Here is a 24,841-nt window from a genome sequence, read left to right on the forward strand (position 1 = left end):
CTATCAATATTTCTTATCTGAACGGTAATGCTGGTTCTGCTAAAAGTCTTCCTGTAATAACGCACGCGCGCTAGTCTCTGCGCGCGCCTCCGCTACCCAGCGCTAATTACCGCCGGCATTCGACCCGTCCTGTGACGTAAGTCTGTATCCTCTTCCTCCCCCGTAATTTCAGCCTTCTCATCCACTCCTGTCCCCCACCCACAGCTGCATTACTCTAGAATGCGTTACAAACAACGGGCCGAGAAGTGATAACTTCTGTAAGGTATGTGTCAGTTTGTGAAACGTATACTGAAATGATTACATACGTTTCCGAATGCAGATTGCATTTGCAACTGCTTTATGTAAAAATCCCCTTTTCTCCACGTATGATGACAGTATTTTGTGCGAAATGGAGAAGCATCTGTTTCAGTGACCTTTAATTGCCATTTCTTCCTCCGAGATAATGGCATCATTTGCATCACCGAACTAAGCCATTTTAATCTACCGAGGATGGCAGAGACCATTACTCGACATTTATCTCTAACAGACTCGAATAGACTACACCGTCAATACTACAAGGGACCAGAATGAATAAGAATAACATTTATTCATTAGGCTGAACCGAGTAGCCCAGAGTCACGCATCCGCATCTTGCTGGGATTATGATTTTTTTTTTAAATGTCCTTATCAACTGTAAACAAATTACAAGTTGTCTTGTGAAAATCATGACGCCTTTGAAGCTAAATGAGAGACTATTCCCCCTCCAACCAATCTGTCGTTGATACTGGTTACGTGAATCTTGAATCACAGATACACTTCGAGCGTGACTGGTCAGCGACAACGGGGATTTTATCACTTGTAGACCTTTTTCCGCTGCAAACTGAAACGGTCAACCGTATACAAAACCGTTCTACGATATCTTGCATTTCCAACTTGATTCAGGGCGCGTGGTCGAAACGACAGTGTTAAACAAACTGTTCGTCAATATTTATAAAGAAAATCATGGATAGAGAATGGATAAGAATTTATCAAGACTGGTGAACTGATGATTCGGTAAGTCAGATTTGAAGTGATGTATAATATATATATATATATATGGGGGGTGTATAATGAATTACATTATTTAAAAACAAACAAACAAAAGGATTTATAGGCTACTTTGCAATTATGTTTCTCTCTTTGACAAGGATATAGACTGCAAATTTAATTCACCATTATGCTGTGGAGAGGACTGCAGCTACTATTCATGATATTGCTTCCATTAAATTCAGGTAATGCACATTAAAACTAATTATTGTGTCAAATAATGTTTCTTTTAACCATTCAATACTAGACTAACAACATAGTTTTGTCTTTCTTGCTTGCTTCATAGTGCAGAGCTCAGAGTCCCCCCCAGTCATGAGCAGTGACCTGTTTCCAGAAGTAGCCTACGCACCAGGGCAATCGTATTTGAGCCTTGTACTTTTGGCTCTTACTGTGGGACTGACTGGTAGCATTTACCTCTGTGTTCTGCGCTACATCTGTAACGGATGCTGCCAGCCTATAGGAGTGGGGCCAGAAGATGACAGCCTGTCTGGAGTGGTCTGAAAATAGGTGTGTGTGTATGTGTGTGTGTGTGTGTGTGTGTGTGTGTGTGTGTGTGTGTGTGTGTGTGTGTGTGTGTGTGTGTGTGTGTGTGTGCATGCATATTTGTTTGTGTTCACACACATTCATACTTAAGATGAGAAAATATCATTTAGATATTTCGGTTTTATTTCACTCACTGGAGTGATGCTTCTCTGTGGTAGATTGTAAAAAGGGCAGGTATGATTGCAGTTAAGACTGACTCTGTGTATTATAAAGGGAATTCCACCTGTGACTTTGGGTGTTTTCTTTTCCGAGCAGCACAGCTACTTATTTAAAAAAATCTTCAAACACACACCCAGACTGACAATATGGTGTTTTAGCATGGAAATGAAAATTTAACCTGAGGGTCTCATGCACCCATGATGATCAGATTAACATGATGCATGAAAAATTATCCTATTCTAGGAATGACAGTAATGCTCATCACAGACACCTTGCACTTGATTGTCTAAAAACTTCACACCTGTTTTCATATGGGTGAATATGTTAACAGATAAACTGTCCCAGGAGCCTCTTGTTTGATTGACAGATTGTCGTCTGCTGCAATTTTGGGGCTGCAGCAACTGTTGCCATGAGGAGCTAGTTGCCATGGAAATAGTTCTGACAAGCTGCCGCTAGATGGGGCTGCATTATTATTAATGTGCTGAGCAGAAAATAAATTTTTAGATGAGGGTAGCCATCAGAAAAAGTATTAGGTTTATGAGAATTAAATAATAAATACTTTGTGGATTTTTATGTATATTGTTTTAATGTGTTAATAGGATAACATAATTTTGATAGCATTGTGGTTGAAATGAGAATTGGATTCAGTTGATTATGTGCCCTATTTATGAATGTGTTGTAGTTCAGAACTTTCCCACAGTCCTACAGTGGCTGAGCTTTCTATATTAATACGGTTTCACAGCTCATCTAGCCACTTCCTTATACTGGAAGGGTGCACCTCCTTACACAAATATATTTCCTTCTTTGTGCCATGTCAGTCTATTGTCACTCCACACACACTAAAAAAAAGATAAAGTGCACTGATAAAGTTATTTTCATAGGTGAAAAAAATACAACACACCATTGAATTTCTAAAATATATAAAACTATACAAACATTTTACATTATTTGTATTTGTTATATAACAGATAGAAGACCATAGTGTGATAAATAAACACAAATAATATATGAGCACCCACTGGAAGGGATATATACTTTATTTATTTATCAGTCTATTTACACCATATATTTACTTCATAGATTTCATACGGGGGGGGGTCATAACTATGATCTCATATGGCCTAAGCCATATCTTATAGTTAGACCAGAAATTTAAAAATAGACATATTTGGAAAAGTCACACACCACCAGAGGCCCGAATTAAATCTCGACTGTGATTTAACGTCAGATATGTGATATCTTTCCGTTCACTCGCCACAATTTACATGAAATAATGATGGTTTTGACATGACGTCGGCTCAGTCTGAGAAAATCTCTTTGGCGTTCAGTGCACTTTAACATGTCTACACACTTTTTAGTTTCGTCCAATCCACCTACTCTCCGATCACCTGATCTCTGCGCAGCCATTTTGTGTAGAATTGCTCGCCAATACATTCTTCAGAAACCGGAATAAGGAAAAGTCGACGATACAGCGGCATTGGAAAGGGACTGACAAAAGCACTTTCTGGCGTGAATTTTGTCAGCTGCTGTTCTAAAGCGGAAAAATCGATATATTTTTTTCTTTTGGCGGTACTACCGATAGTAAATTTGATCCGAGTCGGACGAGACGTTAGCTAACGTTAGCACTTGAGGGGCTGACTTCGCTAGCTAGCTGTCTGACGTTCAGGCTAGCTAGCTGGGTTAGCTAGCGAGTTTAGATTCCAACTTGGCGATCTTGACAGTTTAATTTTCATATATCCGTGTCAGAAGAGTCTCGAAGTTAAAAGGCGCTGCTTTTTAAAACTATCCCACGGATGTCACTTAATTCTAATTGAAGACAGCTACTGTAGCTAACTTACTACTTAAGATAGCTTCGATAACTCAGTTGCTAGTATTCTGCAACTAACGTTAGCTAACTAGCTAGTAATACAGCTTTAACAGTTTGTCATAGCAGACAAGTTAGTCAGCAAGCTGGAAAAGTAACCTTCATGTTAATTTAATCTACTCTATATACTTGTACCGGCTGGCTGGCTAGTTAACCATCCATCTACATTGCAGTATAACTTCATGGAGTTTAGCTCGTAACGTAAACTCACTTCTCGTAGCTAGCTTAGTTAACTAATTGCCTTTAAAGCGTATCGTGCTGGCCAGCTCCAACACGCTAAACGCGCTCCTTCAAGTTACTGGTTATGGTTGAGTTTTAGAGCTAGATATCTAGCTAGCTGATGTCTGGGCAGTCTTTTGGCCAAGAAATAAGCGAGCGGTTAACCAATGTTCACCGAAATACAGACAGTGTGTCAAACTATAATAGTTTGTAGCTGATAAAAGCGACTGTTTTGTTTAACCTCGCTCTAATGCTGATTTTTCCTGGCGTACGTAGATAGCTAGCGTTAGCTAATATTTTTCTCAGTATCTTCAGATCTGGGTTGAGGGACACCTAGCTAGCTATGTCATTTTGCAACATTCCTATATGCTTAGATTTCAGTGTTAGGACATGTACGTGGATTGAGTGCTGTTATGGTTATATTAGCTAACAGAAGCTAAGTTATTCAGTTAGCCGGTTGCAATTTAACCAGTTCTGACAATACTTGTACTAGCTAGAATATTTTTTTTTGTTATGAAACACCAGTCAAGGTTTTCATCGCGCGTATAAACAAATACCGGTGTAATTGGTTGCCTACTCAGTCAGATAGCTAGCAAGCTAGATTATTACGTTTTAATAAATCGGTCACATCAACTGATCAGATATTTTTTTATAAATCATCTTATTCGTTAGCTTGCAAGCTAAATACGTTGTTAAAATTATTTAATCTGATTGGTAATTAGTTCATTGTCGTGGCTTGAAGCCGAAGAAAAAATGTCAGGACAGTCCATCACAGATCGGATCGCGGCGGCTCAGCACAGCATGACTGGATCCGCTATCGGCAAAGCCGTTTGCAAAGCCACAACGCACGAAGTCAGCGGACCCAAAAAAAAACATCTGGACTGTGAGTGTTGTACCAGCATCTGTACAGATTTTGTGGAAGCAAATGCTCCGCAATTGCTGCTTTCTCAAAGCTAAAAACTGAACCCCACTGAAATTTCGCCGTCAAATATACTTGCCTGGCTTCTAAAAAGCCTGGGTTTAAATTACAAATCTGAAATGTCTGGGTATTAAGACTCAGAATTTTACCCTGATGACAGTAATGATCTATGTTCACATGTCTGATGTCTGTGCGACAAGCCTTTCACAACACAATGTGGCTGTTGTACTCGGTTTTAACTGCCTGCCTTATTTTCGTGGATATTTATCATTTTCTAGTGTGGTTAAACTAATTTGTATTTTTTAATGTTACTATTTGGTACTCTCTTAATTACATAAATGAAAATGCCTTAAGAGTCTCCCGTCTTAAGTGTGATGACTATTTGTCACGGTTTTTTTTTTTTAAGCATCACTCGTCGGCATAAGTCGCATGAAAATGTATTGCTTGGAAAGCTATGCAGCTATTGTAACAGCAATGCAAAAAAATCGTGAAGGTCATGGGAGGCATGCCATTCACCACACTGGTGAGTCAAGAAGTCCTCCATCAAACGCGTCCTACAATTACAGGGCAATGCATTGCTTCGTTCTCTCATTGTTCAGAATCCAACAGTAGAGCTTCATGGGGAAGTGAGTGAGGTGTGTGAACCGCGTGCACCACCTGTTTGTAGCATTGTTCTTCGTGTATGCACTGGTGACGGATACCACTGTTCTCTGGATTGAGTAGTAGGCTGTTGATTCCTTTAGATTCCTGGTTCTTGTTTTTGTCTGTCATTAGCTTGGGTAGAAAGCAACATATACAGGCTATATGTTCATCTGTTTTGTTTTCAGTGTAAGTTAACTTGAGGGTCATTTCCTTTTGCAGTCACCTGTTTTATGGTTTAAGGCCCAGTTGCACTGTTTTGCTTACTTTGTTGCTTCTAGTGGATTGTGACATTAGCAACAAGGGTTTAAATGCCAAAGTAGTGTTGTCATTACTCATTATTAACCCCCCAATGTTACAGCATCTTGCCAAGAGTTGGATTAATACTGAAATGTGCAATTTCAGAGATACCTGTGGTAATTTGACTAAATTTGCCCATTGGGCTCAATTCCTATTCTAAAATGTTCACTTTATCCTTAATTACTTGCTCAGTCCTGTTGTGGATCTCTATGGGGAAGTCTTTGTTGCTTAATAGTATATTTTCTAAAATTGTAGGAAGTCTTCGTTTTAACTACAATAAGTGCTTCTCTTTGTATAATATGTCTTAACTTTGGTGTTTTGGGTTCGTATTGTCACTTTTAATTTTTATTTTAATTTCATCGATGCATCATTTATTTTAATTGCGTTGTGATGACATGCATGTCAAAACCTGATGTTACTCCCAGAATACATTTTTTATCTGATTTATTGCTTTTGTCACTCGGAAATACAGGACAGGACATAGCTGCTTGACATGAACCTGATTATGTCTGGTGTAATCTGGTCTCATTCTCAGTAGGCTGGCTTGATGACTGATACAGGGCTCAATAGATCTCACCAGGAACATGCCTGAAGTAGTGCTACTCACTGAAATCTCAGAAGTTATTTCTGCTGGCTTATTAGGAAGGTCAGCATTTGCCGGTTTGTCAGTGTGCTCTTGCTTTACTGTTTGAACAGTGCTGAGATTTTCAGAGTCAACAAACAGATGTTGCACTCTGACCTCTTATTTAGCAAGTGCAGTGTTGGCATTAGATAAAGATTGCCCTTTTAAGTGGACCCAGGACCAGCTGTTTCTACACAGATCATAACCTTTACCATTATGCCATGGACCAACAAACTGCTCTCAGATCAGTGTAAAAAGCTCTCTGATTGTGGGTAATACACAATTCTAAGTTTGTGAAAAGTGTTTGGAAAGAGTATTTGGAACATCCAGTGCTTCTGTATTTTGTATGTTGCAAGCACTGCGGTAATTTTAGTGACATAAGGTCTTTATCTGCATTTGATGACTTGTTTTGTGCCTTGTGAAAATCACTCCTTCCCCATCACACCACTATACCCTTATAAATCTATGTAAGGGCTGCCACAACTAGTCAGTATCAAAATTATCAATGTGAAATGGACTTGTACATGCTTTATTTAAGGCAAATGGGAAAAATGTCATTTTAGTCAAATTACTGTTATAAAAGGACAGCATAACATTTAATTGGTGTGATTCACAAAACTGTGGTCAGATTTTGAAATTGACAGCAGAACCACTCAAGGTGATTAGACCATATTCAGACACAGATGTATGAGGGTGTGTTCAGAAGCAGTTGGACACGCCCACCATCCCCAACACTGGTACTAGTGCAGCTGTCATTTGAATAGTAAACGGAAAGGACAATCGATGTTTGCAGTCAAAATTCTGTAATAACATCCAAAACTACTGAGTTGTGGAACTGTAAACTGATAACATGTGATATGGAGTGTATATCATGAATATTTATGGTTTTGGTTGGAAATTAGATTTGTGTCCGACGCAGGGCTCAGTTGCTGTGGTGGTTAAAATTCAGACAGTGAACGCACTTGCATCATTGGAAGGAATATGATCCTGAAACTTTTCTGCAATATCATTGCCTGTCTGAAAAGGGCTCAAATCTTACAGTTCTGTTATAATTAATAATAATACATATTATTATAATAATAATAATAATAATAATAATAATTAACAAGTTTGCAGGTTTGAACCAATTCAAATGCACAAGACTTTAATTATGATCAAAAGAAGGACATGATCAAAGTACAGGACATGCCAGCCACGCACATCCTGGTATTACCAAGATTTCACAACTGTAATGAGATGCCACCTTCATACCAACAAACTGTTTAGAAGGCTTCTCGGATGAAAATCGCCACTGAATTTAAACCACAAATTTGTAAGCACATGGGGATCGCTAACTATGTCCTTGATTGGCGTTCTTATGCTTATTTTAGACAAAAATGGAGGCAGGTTTTTTTTAAGGTCAATGTTATGCAGAAAGGTAACTAATTTGTGAATTATGATGCAGGACCTGTTTTACCTCTAAAGGCTCTGAGGATCTTTTGAGGAGGTATGATGTGTGAACAACATTCTGATGGATGTGAAAAGAACCCGTATGAAGGAATGGATGGGGATCGTGAAAAGGCCAGATCATTACACCTGTTATCAATGATGCATCATATTTTCAACAGCTTAGATCTAATTAAATATTTTACAAATATATGTGTGTAATTTATTGCTGGCTGAACTTTAAGTCCCAGTTCATGGATTGAAGGCAGGTGCATTTACAAACAGTTCCTGAAAATGTCCCCGACCCCCTGGACTTTTGCACTTTTGTTTTACATACTCATCTCTGACAATGATTTCACTAGTGTATAGGCAGCTGTGGGAAGTGGCTGGAGGTGAAAGGTAGTGAGCAGACGTAGAGCAGAAGAGACACTGCTGGAGAGGGAGGGATGCAGGCAACGTGGGAATGGGATTTGGGGAATGGTTGTGGGACACCGCAGAACTGCGTCACTGAGCTCATTCTGAAGGAATCTCACTCTGGCCTTTCACAAAAATGCCCTCATCATCATATTTGCTGTCCTCTTGCTGGGGCCACCTACCCACGTAAATCTTCATCTTGCCCATTACAAGAAGCGACCACAAGACTGATCTCAGATCAGAAAGTCCGTGCTGTCTTTTGGCCAAACCCCTGCTCCCTACTCACAGACATGTAGAGAAGGAAAGGGAGGGGGAGACTGAGACAGCAAACAAACCCGCAAAAGGAGGACTCCAGCTATTTTAAGCTGTCTGTGGTTCCAGGGTTATTCTCATGGCGCTGAGAACACAGACTCGTCTTTGGCACCCCCCTTCAAAAAGCTATGGAGGCAGGCAGCTTCTTAGAGCTGGTGCAATCATTCAAGTCAAACATGTCCTCTATTCTCGTATGGTTGATATGAAGGTAAGGGGCCTTTCTTTTTGTCTTCCAACAAAAACCAAACAACCTGTCAAGTCTGGCATCTCTCCTCCTGGCACCTATAATCAGTATCCCGCAAAAGAATCTTTCCCCATCCTAAGTTCCTTTTTATTTCTGCTTCTCCTTCTGTTTGTTTCTCTGTTGCCAGTCTGTGTTTTGTCACCAACCCTGACTTGTGCTGTAGCCTCTCTTAGACATGTTTTAGGCAATGTTTACACAGCAGGGAAGAGTGGCCCAAATTGGAATTTTTAAATTTTTTTAAAAACCAAATCTGATTTTGGGTGGGGGGGCATATTCTCAATTCACAATATATTTTTATGTGACCTATGTCCAGTGTGAAATGATAACGCTCCTAAACTGACCCGCATGGGCAAAAGAACAATTCTTTGTGTGGCACATTCATCCAGAGCTAAACAATCAAAATGGAGTCAGCAGTAAAAGCCACTAGCCTAAGGTTAATGCTGAGAGTTAATCTACAGTGGAGTCTGGCTGTAAATTTGGAAACATTATCATGAGAGTGAGAAGGCGAATGAGGGCCATGATTTTAATGATGGTCTCTGGAGTTACGACAACTACTTCAATGTATATGAGGTCTGTAATTTCACTTTCTCACCACTGAAACCCTGCATTACTGTTGTCATGCATCTTTCCTTCCCAAAGGTTTTGAATGTTGAAGTAAAATTCACATATAGTTCGATCTGGCTATTCAGACAGTCGATTACAGAGTATCTGATATGTACAACATATGAAAGTAATCCCATACTCATATGATACTAAAAATGTCAGATTCGGTGCATTTTTTTTTAATGTTCCACACAGATAATACATCGGTATCACACTTAAAGAAAAATATTGGATTTTAGTTACTTTTGCTTCCTGTGTGAATGTAGCCTTGGTTGCCTTTTTCCATATTGAGTTTAATGTTGCAGCACCTCTAATAGAGTGATTTAGGAAGTGTGTTAGGGAGAAGTTAACTAGATTAGTGGTCTGTTTAAATGGACTGAAATGGTAAATACCCCATTTAGTGTTTCTTTATAGTTCTGATTTGGCTGTTGGAATCTGGTGCTGTATGTCCTGTGGGGGTGTAATGTTTCAGGCCAGATAATGCTGACCTGTGGTCACTGATTACTGATTGTAATGGGAGGCAATTGGCTCTCTCGTGTGTTGTGATTCCAGAGGTCAATGGTAGTGGAGTTCTGGCCGACAGCTGGACCAGGTGCAGACTGTCAAGCCACCTGGTCAGTTACACACACACATACTCACATTCTCTCTCTCTCTCTCTCTCTTAGAGGCCCTGCACCACAGGCTCTCTGAAAGGCTTCGTGTTCTTTCACTAGATCATGTACCGCTGAAAACTGTCATAGTCTGTGGTGCTTGAATGTAATTTCACACACTGCCATTGCAGTGTTTTAATGGTCTGACATATTTCAGTAAGGTGAGCTTTGCATTGTCTTATTCTGAACCATATGTATTTTAATGCATATTTTGTGAAACCAGAACCTCAGCAATGCACTGAAGAGACAGACTTGCTCTAGACATTGACAAGACAGCTGCTAAATAGGATTGTTAATGATGACTAATTCCATTTAGGTATTTAACTAAATCATAATGATGAACATTTAAAATTAGATTCAAATTTGAATAGTATTGCTAAACATGTACAAAATAATGTTTTTATGAACAGCTCCACACAGATCCTGGCTCAGGAAGACTGCCACTTCTAAAATTTGCTATTCAGCATTTAAATGCAGCAATCAAATCGGTATGCATCCAAATTCTGGGCTGAAGAAACATTTCCAACATGTCTGCAAATACTGATTTTCCTGTCAGTATTTGACAGCTAGCACATAGAGCATGAAAATGTTCCCTTGCATTGGTGTAAAACTCAATGTGATGTCCTGGCAACAGCTTTCCCAGGTGAACTAGCAGGTGAGCAGCTCTTTTTCATCCTATCAAATATTGACCAAACCCTAATATTGAACCAATCTGGGGATTTTGGTTAGTTGGCTATGTGCCATAGCCAGGGTTGGCTTGTACTGTCTTTCAACTTTCATCTGGTTTTCAAAAACTATTTAGATATGATGTCTCTCTGAAGGCACAGGTCCTTTCACTGAAAGGACAGGTCCTTTCACTGCTGACCTGGAACCAGCTCCCTTCTTCCAAACCCTTCCCTTAGCCATTATAAAAGGGGCTGGAGCTGGCCTTAGAACAGCAGCACAGCATGAAATGCAGCTTGTACGACATAATGAAGAAATTCTGCTGCAGGGCAGAGCTTGCTGGTTTTGTTTACTGTGGCTGGTATAAGGAGTATCCTGGTACTGACGGGTCCGGAAACCCACTGTGTGTGGACCTGACACTGGGGCTCTCGTGCAGCTGCACACTGCTGGCACATAGAGCATAGACGGAGTGGTGATCTCAGGGGTCACACCCTGGCTGTGTGAAGTCATGATGACCTTCTAACATCATGCTGCTCCTGGCAGAAGCTTGTTCTCTCTGTGCACAGACAACAGGAGAGGCCCATGCTGAGTGTATTCACACTGTGTGTGTCTGTGTATATGTGAGAGCAGGAGAAGGAGAGTGTGTATGCAACATGCATATCTAGTGAGTGTGTGTAACTTCAAGCACATTTGTATGTCTGCCTGTGTCCTCTTTTTTAGGGGAGAGTGAGAGGATTCTTGAGCATGGACTTTAGTGTGAAATATGCCCCTCTGTGTGTGTGTGGGGGGGGGGGGGGGGTTGCGCAGTCTCGGGACTTTGGCCTGGAAGGAAGTGGAGAAGCTGAAAGGAGGGTGATATCAGCCATGTATCACCACTGCTACAGATTGCCTACAATGCTCCAATCTGCGGTGTAGTACACGAGACGGAGCTCTCTCTCTCTCAGATGTGTTCTACTTCTTCTGATTAAGTCAGCACATCCTTCTTACTTTGAAGCCCCCCTTTCTCTCCCTCCCCAAGGAACCAATCAGCTCTCAGACTCCTCTTCATGCTGCCAGAGAAAGCAAGTGAAGGGGGGTGGGTGGAGGGGGACTGCAGTAGCAGAGAGACAGACTGAAATGGGGAAACCACATTATAAATAAAACATTATTACATCAACGCCTCACTGTTGCATTACTTCCTCACACGCCTGAGTAGGCTGCATGATTAATAACCTGTTCCATCATTTAATATAAGGTAATGTAAATAAATATAAATAGAACACACACCATTCCACATGCACACACAAACATGCATTCAGATATAGTAATGCAAGCTGCAGAGTATTACCAGACCAACCTGTCAGCATGCTGGCTTCTCATTTAACTCTAATGCATTGTCTTGCCATGATTGAATATTCTCAGGTGGTGTGCTTTTCATTTTTGCGTGTTGGCACACGTAGTGCTGTGCACTGTGATCAGTGATCACTCATATCTGCGACTGGGAGCAGCACTAGTTCAGAGTGCCTTATTAAAATAATGGACAGACCCAGAGGACCTCCACTGATGAGCACTGTCACTTTGTGCATGCGCACACAAGACTGCCAAGGTAATTCTTGGGAAAACGGCTGAGAGGGAAGAGGGGTAGTGTGCCCTAGAGAGATCTAAACCATCTACAGGTGTTGGGGAACCACGAAATGATTTTCACACTGTGTTCTGATCTTGTGCAGGGATTAGTAACTGGTTGACAGCTTGGTTTAGGTGAGCATGAACCAGGCTTCCTGGTTAGCATGACCCGGGAAGCCACTAAACAGTGCTCTGCTGTGTGTCTCTAGGAGTGGAGTGAGAGTCCCCTGCAGGCCGATAGCCAGCATTGCAGGCATGCGGAGAAGAGCTGAGCCCCACTGCCTTTGTAAAGAGCCTGTGTTTCACACGTGTGGGCGAGCACCTGCTGGGTTGTGGTTGTGTTTTCCTCCAGCAGTTTAATATCTGACTAACTGATTTGTACAAGATTTTCAATCTGCGAGCTCTTTGGAGGAACATGTAGGCTGCTGTATATGCATGTTAGAATACAGTGATGTATGCATGTAAAATCCTTTAACAGGATATTTTGTTTTTTAAAATCCTTTAAGAGAAATATTTAATGGTCCTGTGATGCTTGGTAATTGGTCATTTGCATATGAGAGAGGATCGTGGCTTGTAGTAAATTTTAAATACAGGTGTGGTAAGTGGTCGGTCTCCTTAACGTAGCTACAGCAATGAAGCTTGTGTCAGTCTGTGCGTGACATGTAATTTGGCAATGTGAGGCGCAATATTAAACGTGTTTGATAAGCACTTTGGATTCTCAAACTGTGTGGAAGATGCAGAATTAAATGTGCAGTTGAGGAGCAGTTTGTGAGATGCAATATTAAACCTGTGTCCTCATGTGTTTTATTGCAGACCTGATCCATTGCACCAATGAGATGAACGTAAATGTGCCTCAGCTGGCTGATACTCTGTTTGAGCGCACAGCTAACAGCAGCTGGGTCGTGGTCTTCAAGGCCCTCATTACCACACACCACCTAATGATGTATGGCAACGAGGTAAGGCACGCTCACACACACACAATGTTATGAACTTTAGCACGGAGAAGTACATATTCGCCTGGGCCTCTGTCCCTCTGACACGTACTTTAATTACATACTGTATGTCAGCTAATCAAGCACCATGCATGTGCACCCATTGCTTAATAAAGTAGCTAGAACTAAATGAACTAAAACCACAGTCTCTTCCCAGTTCAGACACATCCACAGCCTGTTCTGTGCATGCTGTGTGCTGGGCTAGTGGGAAGGAGACATGTTTTTGTTGTTGTTGTTTGTTTGTTTGTTTGTTTGTTTTGTGGACATGTAAGTGTTCAGGATCTGCTGTACACATGTGTACACAATCACAGGGGCTTTTGGTAACTAGCTACCCTGTGACATATATCAGTTTAAAAATGGGCTGTGTTGATTCTACATTTAAATTTAGCTGTGTGAAAACTGATGAGACTTGTATTACTGTTTTTTAAATTTGCAGATTTACTTTTTGCTTGCTGGAGTGTTTTTTGCTAAATGTTAATAAGCTTAGGTTGTTGCCTATATGTAGCCCTGAGCTACATTTGCATTAGACAAAGCTAGGATAATAATATTCCATGGTTATAAATCCTTTCAGGTTCTATATGTGCTTTTGTAGCACTTAGTCTTTTACTGATTGCTTGATGTTCTAAGTCACTCTGGATAAGTTGTTCTGATATAGGAATATAGGCTTCTTTCCCAAACCCAGGTTAAGCCCAAGCCTAGAATGAATTGCAGTGCCAGTGGTGATTCACTGCTGAAAATAATTTTTAGTTCAAGATCAGGCAAAATTCCTGTGTAAGAAACTAGACCTTAATGTAAATGTAAATGCAGGGTCAGTTTCAAGTACATGTCAACTGGAGAACTGGGTGACCTGTGTCTAGTTGCTTTTCCCTTTGTATCAGCATTCCTATCATATCCTGCAGTCTGGACCCAGTTTTCAGATGGTTAATCTGGCTGCTTGTACTGGGTCCGAAGTAGCACAGTGTGTAAAACTCTAGGGACAGTTGGAGGACGTCTACAGTCTCAGACAGGGTACTGACCAATGAGAACCGCACTGATAATGTGCTGATCTTAAGGACATGTGTGTATGAGAATGGGGGTGGGGCTGTCTAAGTCAGTTTTACTAGTGGCCCAGACAATGAATGCAGAATGTGCTTTTGCGCTGTCAGGGACACTATGCTATAAGGAGGGGGTGGGTGTGTGTCTGTGTCTGTGTGTGAGAAGAGGAAGTCAGACTGTTGCTGGGCCTACTGAGGTCTACGCATAGCTCTAAGAATCTGAGAGGGAGAACAGTTTGGAATTTGTATCTGCTTTTTGACGCTGCTCTAATGGGACTGTGTAATTGACAAATTGTTTGCCCTCATGGCAGGACACCCCTAGACCGTCTGGGGTCCCTTGACCTCGTTGGCTGGGCTTGGCTGTTGATGTGTAAGCAGACTCATTGTAGATTCAGCCTGAGGGGAATGTAGGGGCAAGATAGCAGAACACATGGGTAGGGGGTGCTGGGTGGGTTCTTTCATTGGCGGATTGGAGAGTGCCTATCAGTTGTGGGTGTAGGGGGGGTGTGTGTGTGTGGGTGTAGGGGGTGTGTGTGTGTGTGTGTGTGTGTGTGTGTGTGTGTGTGTGTGTGGGTGTGTGTGTGTGGGTGTGTGTGTGTGTGTGTGTGTGTGTGTGTGTGTGTGTGTGTGTGTGTGTGTGTGTGTGTGTGTGTGTGTGTGTGTGTGTGTGGACCACTTGTGCTGGGAGCTCAGATAAAATGTTTGTGTTGAAAAGATAAATTACTGCCTGCTGATAGCACTCGTTAATGAGACCTGCCAAAGATGATAAAAACACACATGAACTTCAATGGGAACTGGCCTTCAGGGTTCCTTATTAGCTTTTAACTCTGTGGTTGTGGTGCGTTTTAATAGCCCCCACACATATATGGGGCTGCTGTCATATTGGCACAATAGAAACATTTCAAACTGATTCCGATTTGTTTATACTGAGCTTTGTAATTTGGCTATAATTCAGAATGTGGGCTTAGTTCATGGGCCATGGAAATGAGCATGCTCGTTTAAGCATTCCAGCAGTGTATTGCCTCTGTATGCTGCCACCTCCTCTGTTCGCTAAGCAGTGCTGTTCATACAGTGGCTGCTGGGTTTGAAGCTAGCCATTATAATTACCTTTCTAATACACACACACACACAACACAGGCAAAGTAGTTTCTGTGTCTGTCTGCCCCTCTCTCTCTCTCTTTCTTTTTCTTCCTCCTTGTGCAGAAATGTCAGAACTGAGCTGAAGACAAATACTTGCTGCCTGCTAATCAATACAAGTGGTCAGTGCAAGGAGGGGGATAAACTGCATGTGAGCCGTGGATCAGTGACATCTGTGCTACACTGCCAGAGCCTTTGCGGCTCATAGCAGGCCAATGCCAGTGCACTTGCTAACCAGCGCCAAGAGGGCGGGTGGAGTACTGTCATTTTAATATGTGGCTACATACAATAGGATAAATCTGGCCTCCACCTATCATCTGGTAAAGGAGCTTTAGTTTTAAATAAATAAATAAATAAATAAATAAATAAAACAGCAGTTATTGTGAAAGAAAGATGTGATCAAACTGGAGGCAATGCTTTCAACGTTTTTCTGCATTGCATGAATTTTGCCAAGTGAGGGTTCTAAAGGAGAAATGAATTGGTCTTTGCAGTTCATTATTCATAAAGACAGATTCATTTTCTTTGTCTCGTATCTCATTGCAGCATATAGGCTCTACATATTCTGCCTCAAAATAGCCACATGCAACAAAATATGCCACAAACCCCGAACAAATTGATTCCCCTAAGAATAAATGGTCTCCTTTTCACGCCCGTGTCTTTTCTGCTGTTTTTATTTATTAGCACACTAGTTGCCTGGGGCGTATCCATAGAAACCTAAGAACTTGAGAGAAAGGAGCGCACCATCCACCCCTCTGCAGAAGTGCATGCATGCTCAGCCATGCTTTGTGAAGCCCACAGGGTCAGGCAGGAGTTTTGCTACCGTGATGATCAAGACGTTTAACACGTCAGATCCCAGATCAGCATTTGCTTCTTTGGGGTTAAAAAAAACAAAAGCAACAAACTAGAACAAAACAAAGCACCAACCTCCTTAACAGTCTACTACTCAAAGGCCTCAAAAACATTGCTTTCACTACACAGGGTATATTCTCCTATTATTACTGGAGGATAGGCTCTGGCATTACTTCAGGGTTCTTGCCTGTCTGTATGCTGAAGTGTGCTGTGAATGAGTTGCCTTGATTTAGTTGCTGCACCAAGAATATACAGTCACCCCTACTATTTAGACCCTCTGCGCAGGAATGAAGCCAGTGGCATTCTTCTGGTCTCCCAACCCCTGTTCACTGCAACTATAGGTCATACCTCTGCATGGTGCACACTGTTTACCCAGGAACAAAGTTAATTCTCACTACTAATCTGACTTTGTCCAGTAGGCTCTTATTAAACATTTTTGTTCAATTTTGATAAGCAACACAAGCGTTTTTTTTGTTGTTTGTTTGTTTTTTTAGCCTGCGTTGCCAGGGATTTTCTCCAGAATCAGCAGTAGCTGCTTCCTTGTTTTGACACGGCCTTTCCTGGTTGACCAAGCACAGGAACCTTCTATAAAGGTCAAAGAAAAAGTTGCCCTAGAATGTTTTTTTTTTTTTTTTTTTTTTTTTTTATATATATATAAAGTATTTTAAAATTATTCTCTGATGTCTATATAGAAGGTATGTATTTGGTCTGGGCTAAGATGCAGGGTTTTTTGGTGGCTCATAAATAATTGACGAGCTCTGCTCTGGTTGACTAGTGCACGGCAAGGTACCCCAATGGCTCACAAACTCCATAGTTTAAAATGGCTAGCTGTTTGGGACTCCATCGGAGAATATTTCAGTTCTCAAAACTGAGGGACAGGTTGACTAGATGTCTTGTCATTTGATGGTCAATGGTCTTGACAAAGGGATTGACAAAGATGCATGTTATATTTTATTTATATGACAACACAAGCTATTTTCTGAATAGGACACAATAAACCTCTGTGTAAACAAGTTAGCTTCCTAGGCCTTCATACTATTTATTAGCTAGCAGCTCACTTTGAGTGTAACAATAGCTAATCTTACCTATACTAGGTAGTTGTCTACTTGTTTTCTTTCCCAACAACAAAATGTAAATTATTTATAGTTGTTGGCTCTGGCTCACTATTAAATATCCAGTGAGTGATTTGAGGTATGTTACAGTATGTCATTTTTATGTACCAAAATTCCTTATTTGACTATACTAAAGAAATTGAGTCTTCCATTCTATGGCACCTTTAAAGGTGCTCTATGGCTACAGAATTCCTAATAAAAATTAGCTTGCGTCACTTGAATGTTAAAATTTGTCTTAATGGCTCCTTTTTGCTCTTCTAAGCAAGGCATCTTCAGCATGCGATGAGCCACCCCTCTAAGATTTCTGAGAGTTTTGTGGAGTTCAGGAAACCATACATTCTTAGCCTGAGGTTATTTCAGTTGGTCAATCTACTTTCCCTTACAATGTAAAAAGCTACCAAGTTTTCTCAGAGAGGAAAAAGGCTCAAAAGAGTTTTACGAGGTTTCAGTGACCCTGAAATACTTTGGCCCCTGCTGTCCATCTTGGATTAAACAAACAAAACTACTCCTTTCCAAAAACCCCACATAATTTTTGTACATTTCTGTTTTAGCAATGAACAGAAAAATATCAGGGCAGGGGGGCTTTCTGCTGCCTCTCTTTCCCTGTGCAGCACTTTCTGAAATGACTGCTTGCTAAATAAAGCCAACGAGGCCACTGCCATTACAGGTACCTATAAGCAGCCTAAATCGTCCGTTTTAGCCATGCTTTTTATCTTATATAGGCTTGTTTTTGGTCTCCTTTTCCTGCCACCTTATTTGGCATGGTGTTTGTCTCTGATTTCAATCATGCTTTATCATCCCATGAAGTCCAGAGAGCTGAGAAGTGTCTGGACTCCCAAACAAGCCCGTCCTGCAGCCGTATCAGACACCGCAGACAGGCTCTCGTCCAGCAGCATTGTCCTTGCTCCTGCTGCCTTCCCGATAAACCCGCCGTTCAGCTCAGGCATCAGCAGTAGCTCACGTGGAACGGAACATTGGTCTGAGTGCTTTGATTGTAATCAGTCTTCTGTCTCGCCTCTTTTCTGTCCCTGCAGCGTTTCATTCAGTACCTGGCCTCGAGGAATACTCTCTTCAATCTAAACAACTTCGTTGATAAAGGTGCATTGCAAGGTATGTGCAATTAGGAACGTGACTTGTGCAGTGTGTAAAAATGATTGAGATTACATTTAAACTCCTCATATGCCTATCTTTTGGTCTCACACTGGTTCTCACACACACTATCTATCTCACTCTCAGGTTATGACATGTCCACCTTTATCAGGCGCTACAGCCGGTACTTGAACGAGAAGGCTCTGTCCTACAGGCTAGTGGCCGTGGACTTTACCAAGATGAAGAGAGGGTGAGTAAACAAAGCATGTTTCACTTCAAGGAGGGAAGGCAAAATAAATTCTGAAGATAAAGGTGATTATCTGCAGGTTACATGTGGTATTCACCATGGCAACAACACTGTTCAGTGTTCCAAACATAATGCAGTGCAAGCTTGTAAGCTTGAATATGAATTGATCAAACTGATCACACTGAGCTCAGAAACCATCCTTTGATTTTCTGTTCAGTTCAGTTCATTAATTTGGACCCGGTTGCTTTTCCAGTAGCAGGCACGTCTGCACTCTCTGTCTCTGCGGGCCGTGATACAGTCATGCAGCTCGTTAACGCACTAATGAAGTTGCCTTTAAACGCTGAGCAAGCAGTTGATTATTTAAACGCTGTGATTCGGAGGGGAGAGCTAAAGCACTGCCTCTCGGGGCTCCTCTCAGCCGGAGTGTTGCTGCGTGGTTATTTACAGCCCTACCCGTACTCTCATCAGGGCTACAGCGCGAAACGCGCACAAGCGAGACCGGCCCTCCTCAGGCTGTCAGGCTAATTCAGCGCGTGCCACTCTTCCCCAGTGTGGCCTGCAAGAGTGCGACCACTTCTGCCCTCAGCCAAGAAAGTCCAGAGGGACTGTGGTACAGGGCAGAGCCAATCGAATGGCTTCGTCTGCCCAGCTGCGTGGCGTGTTAGTGAGCCAGTATACATGCTGGGTTGTTTGCGTGCGTTTGTTTGTTGGTTTATGTGCGTGTTTGTGCATTGTATTGTGCAGTGTTGATGGAGTGATGCGCACCATGAACACAGAGAAGCTGATCAAAACGCTGCCCATTATTCAGAACCAGCTGGACGCTCTGCTTGATTTCCAGGTGCGGATGTGCATTCCTAAGCATGAGTGGGTGTGTGCGTGCGCGTTTGTATGTTTGTTTGTGTGTGTCTGCGCACGTAAATACAGTTGATTTATTTATTTTCTATGTATTGTTGTGTGGAGAAAACCTGGCAAGAGAACACTAAAAAAATTGTTACTTACTAGCTCAGCTCTCGCTCACTTTTTTAAAAAAATTTTATTTTTATTTTTTTTGGTGCGCATGTGTGCGTGCGTGTCCAGGCTAACCCTAATGAGCTTACCAATGGCGTGATCAATGCTGCCTTCATGCTGCTCTTCAAAGATTCCATCCGTCTGTTTGCTGCCTACAATGAAGGGGTCATCAACCTTCTGGGTGAGTTGCTGTCTTCTCTGACTCTATGCTTATGTACTCAAAAACCCATAAGCAGGCATGTTAAATGTTTTTGTGGAGAGCTCTCTCTCTCTCTCTCTCTCTCTCTCTGTCCTATTCATGCTCTCCTAGAGAGATGCATGTCGAAGTCTTAGAAAAGTGTACCTTCTCTCTCAGAAAAGGATTTTTTTTTTTTTCTTACCTAGTGTGCTCTGATCTCACTCTCCCAGAGAAACTTAACTGGTTCTCGCTCTCTGATTGGTGTGTCTTATTCTCTCTGGCTCAGAGACATGTTATATTCTCACACTCACGGAACCAAATGAGAAGTGTGTCCTATTCTCACCCTCTCACAGATGTGTGCCCAACTCTCACCCTTTCATAAAAGTGTGCTCTATTCTCCAACTCGGAGCAGTACCCTACACTCTCAGAAAAGTGTGCCTTATTCTCACTCTCTGAATAGTGTGCCTTATTCTCACCCTCTCAGAAAAGTGTCATCTATTCAGAAAAGTATGCCCTAATCTCACCCTTTCAGAAAAGTGTGCTCTGTTCTCACTCTCAGAGCAGGCTACAAGAATGCCAGATTGAGTCGTCTCGTCACATTCTAAATGGCTCTAGGAGTCTGACGTCTCCTCTTGCTCTTTCTTGCTGCCTGCATGTGCTCCTTCACACTGACTTGATGAAGGCACGTGCCATAGCAGAGCCCAGCCCTGCACTATTATCAGCGCTGGCATGGTTCAGATGTCAAGAACAACGCTTATTTTCCTCTAAGCTGTTTTTAGCATAATAGCTCAATCTTTAAGTTCAAGCCATTTTTAAAAGGTGCCTGCAAATTCCCATAGATGGTGCCAGAGTTGACTGGTCGAAGCGAGAGCTAGATGTGCTCGCTGTCCTTGAGAAGGCAATTTGCCTCCTGTGGTTTCTTTCTGGGTGCTGCCAGCGCCGTCACATAAGCGTGTGTTTTGACAGCTTGCTGATGTGGTAATTACAATCTTTTTTCTGCTCAAATCGCCCAGCTAATGGCTGTGCTTTCTCACTTCTCTTTTCTCCTCTTTGACAGAGAAATATTTTGATATGAAGAAGAACCAGTGCAAAGATGCTTTGGACATCTACAAGAAGTTCCTGTACAGGATGACAAAGCTGTCAGAGTTTCTCAAAGTAGCAGAGGTACTGTTTTTGTCCTTGTGTACACACCCACACCCACCGACGAGCAGGCATGTTGAATGTTTTTGCTGAGGAGTCCTTCTCTCTCGCTCTCTCGCTCTCTCTCTCGCTCTCTCTCTCTCGCTCTGTCCTTTTTGGTGCTGGGGTTTACTGGCGCACTCATTCTGGCAATCGGCACTGTTCGCACAGATACTACTTGCATGAGTTGAACAGAGAAGGAGCTTTGGCCTTCTTGGCTCACAATGACCCTGTATCCTGTAGTGCACCATCACACCCTCCATCCTCTACACCCACCTATGACCGGTGTCAGCTGCTTGACCTGCTGTGGAGTCATGTAGTTGGAGCCCATAGAGGATCTAGACACTGCTTGCCTTCTGGCCCAGAGTTCAGCAGAACACTTTTGAACTCCTCAGAACAGTATGACGGTCACGTTAGAGCTGCCCAGGGCTGCCTGAGGGTCACGTTAGAGCTGCCCATGGCTGAATATAAGTTGCTCAGGACGGTCTTGGGTAGGACCTGACCAATATATTGTTTGGCTAATAAAATGGCTGAAATTAAGGATCAGATGATTTTATTGCTTTTAGCTGGAATCCTGCCAATAAAGCACAAATATTGAATCTTTTACATTATATAAGACCACCCAGTAATGTGAAGCTATTTTGAACAACAACCAAATATTCTGTTGTGTGTTGAGGGACTCCTACAACTCCTGTCCTCTCAAAACAGCAGCCATTTTACCTTGATTTTTTTTTTTTTTTTTCTTCTCTTTTTGAGTTTCTGCTGTTTGACTGTAAGAAATGTGACCATTTGTAAAATAATCAAGATGGTCAGAGCTGTGTTTGAGTTGGTCCGGGCTATCTGGGAGCCATGCAGTACATGTACCGATTACAATTTGTTTATGTGGAAGAGGCTTTTTATGTGTTTTTAAATTGCTTCTGTGTGTTCTGTTCCAACACACTGGCCTCTGTGGCCCATTCCCAGTGGTGTGAAGCTTCCTCCACCTCTACATTCATGCCCATCTTCTCCTGAGGTGTCTTAAGTGGACTGCAGCTTGCCTGACCTCCGCATTTCTGTTCATGTTCCTCTTTATTTTTCCATTTTACAGCCATTGCATGAAGTAATGACCCTTTGTTATTTTGTTTCTTTTCTTATCCCCCTCCCTCTGTTGTTGTTTGCCTGTTTTGTTTGTTTGTTTGACACAGCAAGTTGGGATTGATCAGGGTGACATCCCAGATCTCACTCAGGTCAGTGTACATCTCATCTCCACTTCCTGCTCCTACCCTCTCTCTCTCTCTCACACACACACATCTGTCTTGCAAGTCCTGTCTCCCCAGCCACAGTGTGTTACATGAATTTTTGTGTCTTATTTGAAGCATTTTAAGGCTTTGACTGCACTATATATATTGTCATCACTAAAGTGTGAACAGACCAACCCAATGAAACCTGTATTTTAAGGAACTAAAATAGTAACAGGCCCTCTGTTCATCCTTCAGAGTACCAGAGGATCTTACATTGTAGGTGATGGCTTGTGTACACTGCTTGTATTGGGCGTGCACTGTGCTGCCACTGGGTTTGCGACTGCTTGCATAAATGAGTTATTCCATTTCTTTCTTAGCTGAGGCTAGCCTCCCCCCAGTTTGCATGACATTCTCGCCCTTGTACGTTGGAGAGGCACTCCCAGCCTCGCCCGTGCATGTGGGAAAGGGGTTTCCACTTTTCCCCTTGTACCAGTGAAGACTGAGGCTGGGTTGTTGTGGGGGTTTTTTTGTTTTTGTTTTTTTTAATAATAATAAAAGATGCATTTTACATTAATTATTTTGTCCCCTGTTGTTCTATTTACTGCTGTCTGTCACAGTAGGGGATGTGGCCTCTCAGGGCATTTTCCCCATCGTACACGTGTCTGTCAGGGAGTAAACCCTGCTGCCTTTCCTTAACACCTCTCACTTATCTCTTTTGTCTGATTGCTGTCCAGGCTCCTTTTAGCATGACAGCCCATAAGTGTTTTGCATCTTAGAGTGCCAAGTTTCTACTTGTTTCTTGGTTCCAGCATGTTGGAGTCCCATACTCTTTGTGAACAAAGAACATATGGAATCAAATCAAGAAGCTGACTTCTCTGTCTAGTCAGCGGGAGTGTACGCTGTGGGAAGCTGGCTCTGGAACGAGCATGCAGACCACTCAGAGCCACTGAGCGCATTGCTCCTGCTAACACTGACAGGGTTTAAACAAGCTAGCACACTGGTGTGTACTGTAGAGTGTTAGCCATTGAGTGCTGGGACTCTCTTGCAACAGTGGTGCTTTAGAAAATGGTATACCTGCTTTCATACCTGCTTTCAGAATGCCCACTGCTCATTCGGCCGTGTGGTCCAAGTCAGTCGTAGGTAGTTTTAAGCTTTTTAGACTTTTTGTAGCTCTCACTTAAGACGCTTAAGGGACAGAGGGCAGCTTGGCCTGCATTAGTATCCAGGGCCAGTGAGAGACAGCAGATTAACACTGAAATCCATGCGACTGTCAGGAAGCTTCCGTCACAATCCTAAACTGCTCGGGGACAAACTTCGAGCATGCTAGTATGAAGTGAATGCCGCAGTGTGTCAGTGCAGCTGACTGCTGTTCAGAGTCTTGCCACTGCTGAAGTCTGGCTAAATGTGCAGCAGTGGGTGGGCTCTACTTGCCTTCCAAGCAGGGCCATGCATGGTGACTTCACAGCCCTATGAATACACTGGCATGTTGATTTGATGAATAGATTCTTAATGTACATGTTCCCTAACACACATACACGCGTGTAAGCGCACACACACACTCACTCTGTCTCTGTGCTCAGTTCCCCTTTTCCTCTTAGCTTGTTAAGCTAATGTTCTACTATAATTTGGAAGTAATTGTTTTCTAAGACAGGTGTGTGTTTGTGAGACTGTGTTTGTGTACACACATTCACGCACACCCATGTAAGTAGCTTGTATGTATGTTGGAGTGCAGTGACGGAAGAAGTGCTGCATATGCAGTCTCCAACTCTCTCTTCCCTGCTGTTCCTCAGGCTCCCAGCAGCCTGCTGGAGGCGTTGGAGCAGCACCTGGCCTCCTTAGAGGGCAAGAAGACCAAGGAGTTCTCCGCAGACAGCAGGTACACTCCACTGCTGAGTCTGGAAGCTGTGGTGGGAGGCAGTTCCAAGTTCAGCCAAATCCTACATACAATAGACACAACCTCTGATGCCTTACAGTTCAAAATGCCAATCTCGACCAACTTGAGAGAAATGAGTTTTAGAAAGGTTGAAGAAAGGAGGTAAAAACAACTTTCGTCATTGGACACATGAGCGCTTGGACTAGGTCCTAAAGACATTCCATGCCACTCCATCACACAGGTGGTCACGTAAAGGCTTGCATTAATAAATTGCCTTAAGCACTCCCTGCCCTTGGGGTTAGCAGTAATTAATCTAGGACCATGGTGGCAGATTCCTGCATGGTTCTTGTAGGGAGGAAAGTGGATGAGTTTAATCTAGTAATATCACACTGTGATTACATGTGATTTGGGACCATCCCTTCCCTGCACTGTCATCAGTGTGACTATAGTAATTAAATAAGAAGAAACCACTGTGCCCCCTAAGGCTCTTGCCTCATTTCAGCCTTGTCGTTGTCTCACACCCTCCCCAACAATCTCTCTCTCTCTCTCTCTCTCTCTCTCTCTCTCTCACGCGCGCACACACGCTTGCTCGCTCACTCACTCACACACACACTGTCTCTTTCCCTGCGCACACTCTTGTCCTTATGCCATTGTTCTTACTGTTGTTCGTGTGGGTGTGT

At 42.4% G+C, this 24,841-nt stretch overlaps 1 protein-coding gene across 7 annotated transcripts in view; it reads left to right on the forward strand.

Moving 5' to 3' along the window:
* The first annotated feature begins 3,174 nt into the window (after positions 1 to 3,174).
* The window catches only part of si:ch211-200p22.4 (phosphatidylinositol-binding clathrin assembly protein), a 38,887-nt gene continuing 17,220 nt past the window's right edge, over positions 3,175 to 24,841 (forward strand). For 2 of the 7 annotated variants that reach the window (XM_035520053.2, XM_081694841.1), the window contains exons 1-9: positions 3,175 to 4,733; positions 13,057 to 13,199; positions 18,402 to 18,477; positions 18,604 to 18,706; positions 19,448 to 19,541; positions 19,781 to 19,892; positions 20,947 to 21,053; positions 22,253 to 22,294; positions 24,079 to 24,164. In XM_035520053.2, the coding sequence (XP_035375946.1) occupies positions 4,604 to 4,733; positions 13,057 to 13,199; positions 18,402 to 18,477; positions 18,604 to 18,706; positions 19,448 to 19,541; positions 19,781 to 19,892; positions 20,947 to 21,053; positions 22,253 to 22,294; positions 24,079 to 24,164 (893 nt within the window). In that variant the 5' untranslated portion in view covers positions 3,175 to 4,603. Of the gene's footprint in view, positions 4,734 to 9,880; positions 9,943 to 10,388; positions 10,634 to 13,056; positions 13,200 to 18,401; positions 18,478 to 18,603; positions 18,707 to 19,447; positions 19,542 to 19,780; positions 19,893 to 20,946; positions 21,054 to 22,252; positions 22,295 to 24,078; positions 24,165 to 24,841 lie in introns of all 7 variants that reach the window. The other 5 variants (XM_081694843.1, XM_081694842.1, XM_027011445.3 and 2 more) reach the window with 5 other exon arrangements.

The sequence above is a fragment of the Electrophorus electricus genome, chromosome 13 (genome assembly GCF_041902795.1).
Source record: "Electrophorus electricus isolate QZ-2024a chromosome 13, ASM4190279v1, whole genome shotgun sequence".
NCBI lineage: Eukaryota > Metazoa > Chordata > Actinopteri > Gymnotiformes > Gymnotidae > Electrophorus > Electrophorus electricus.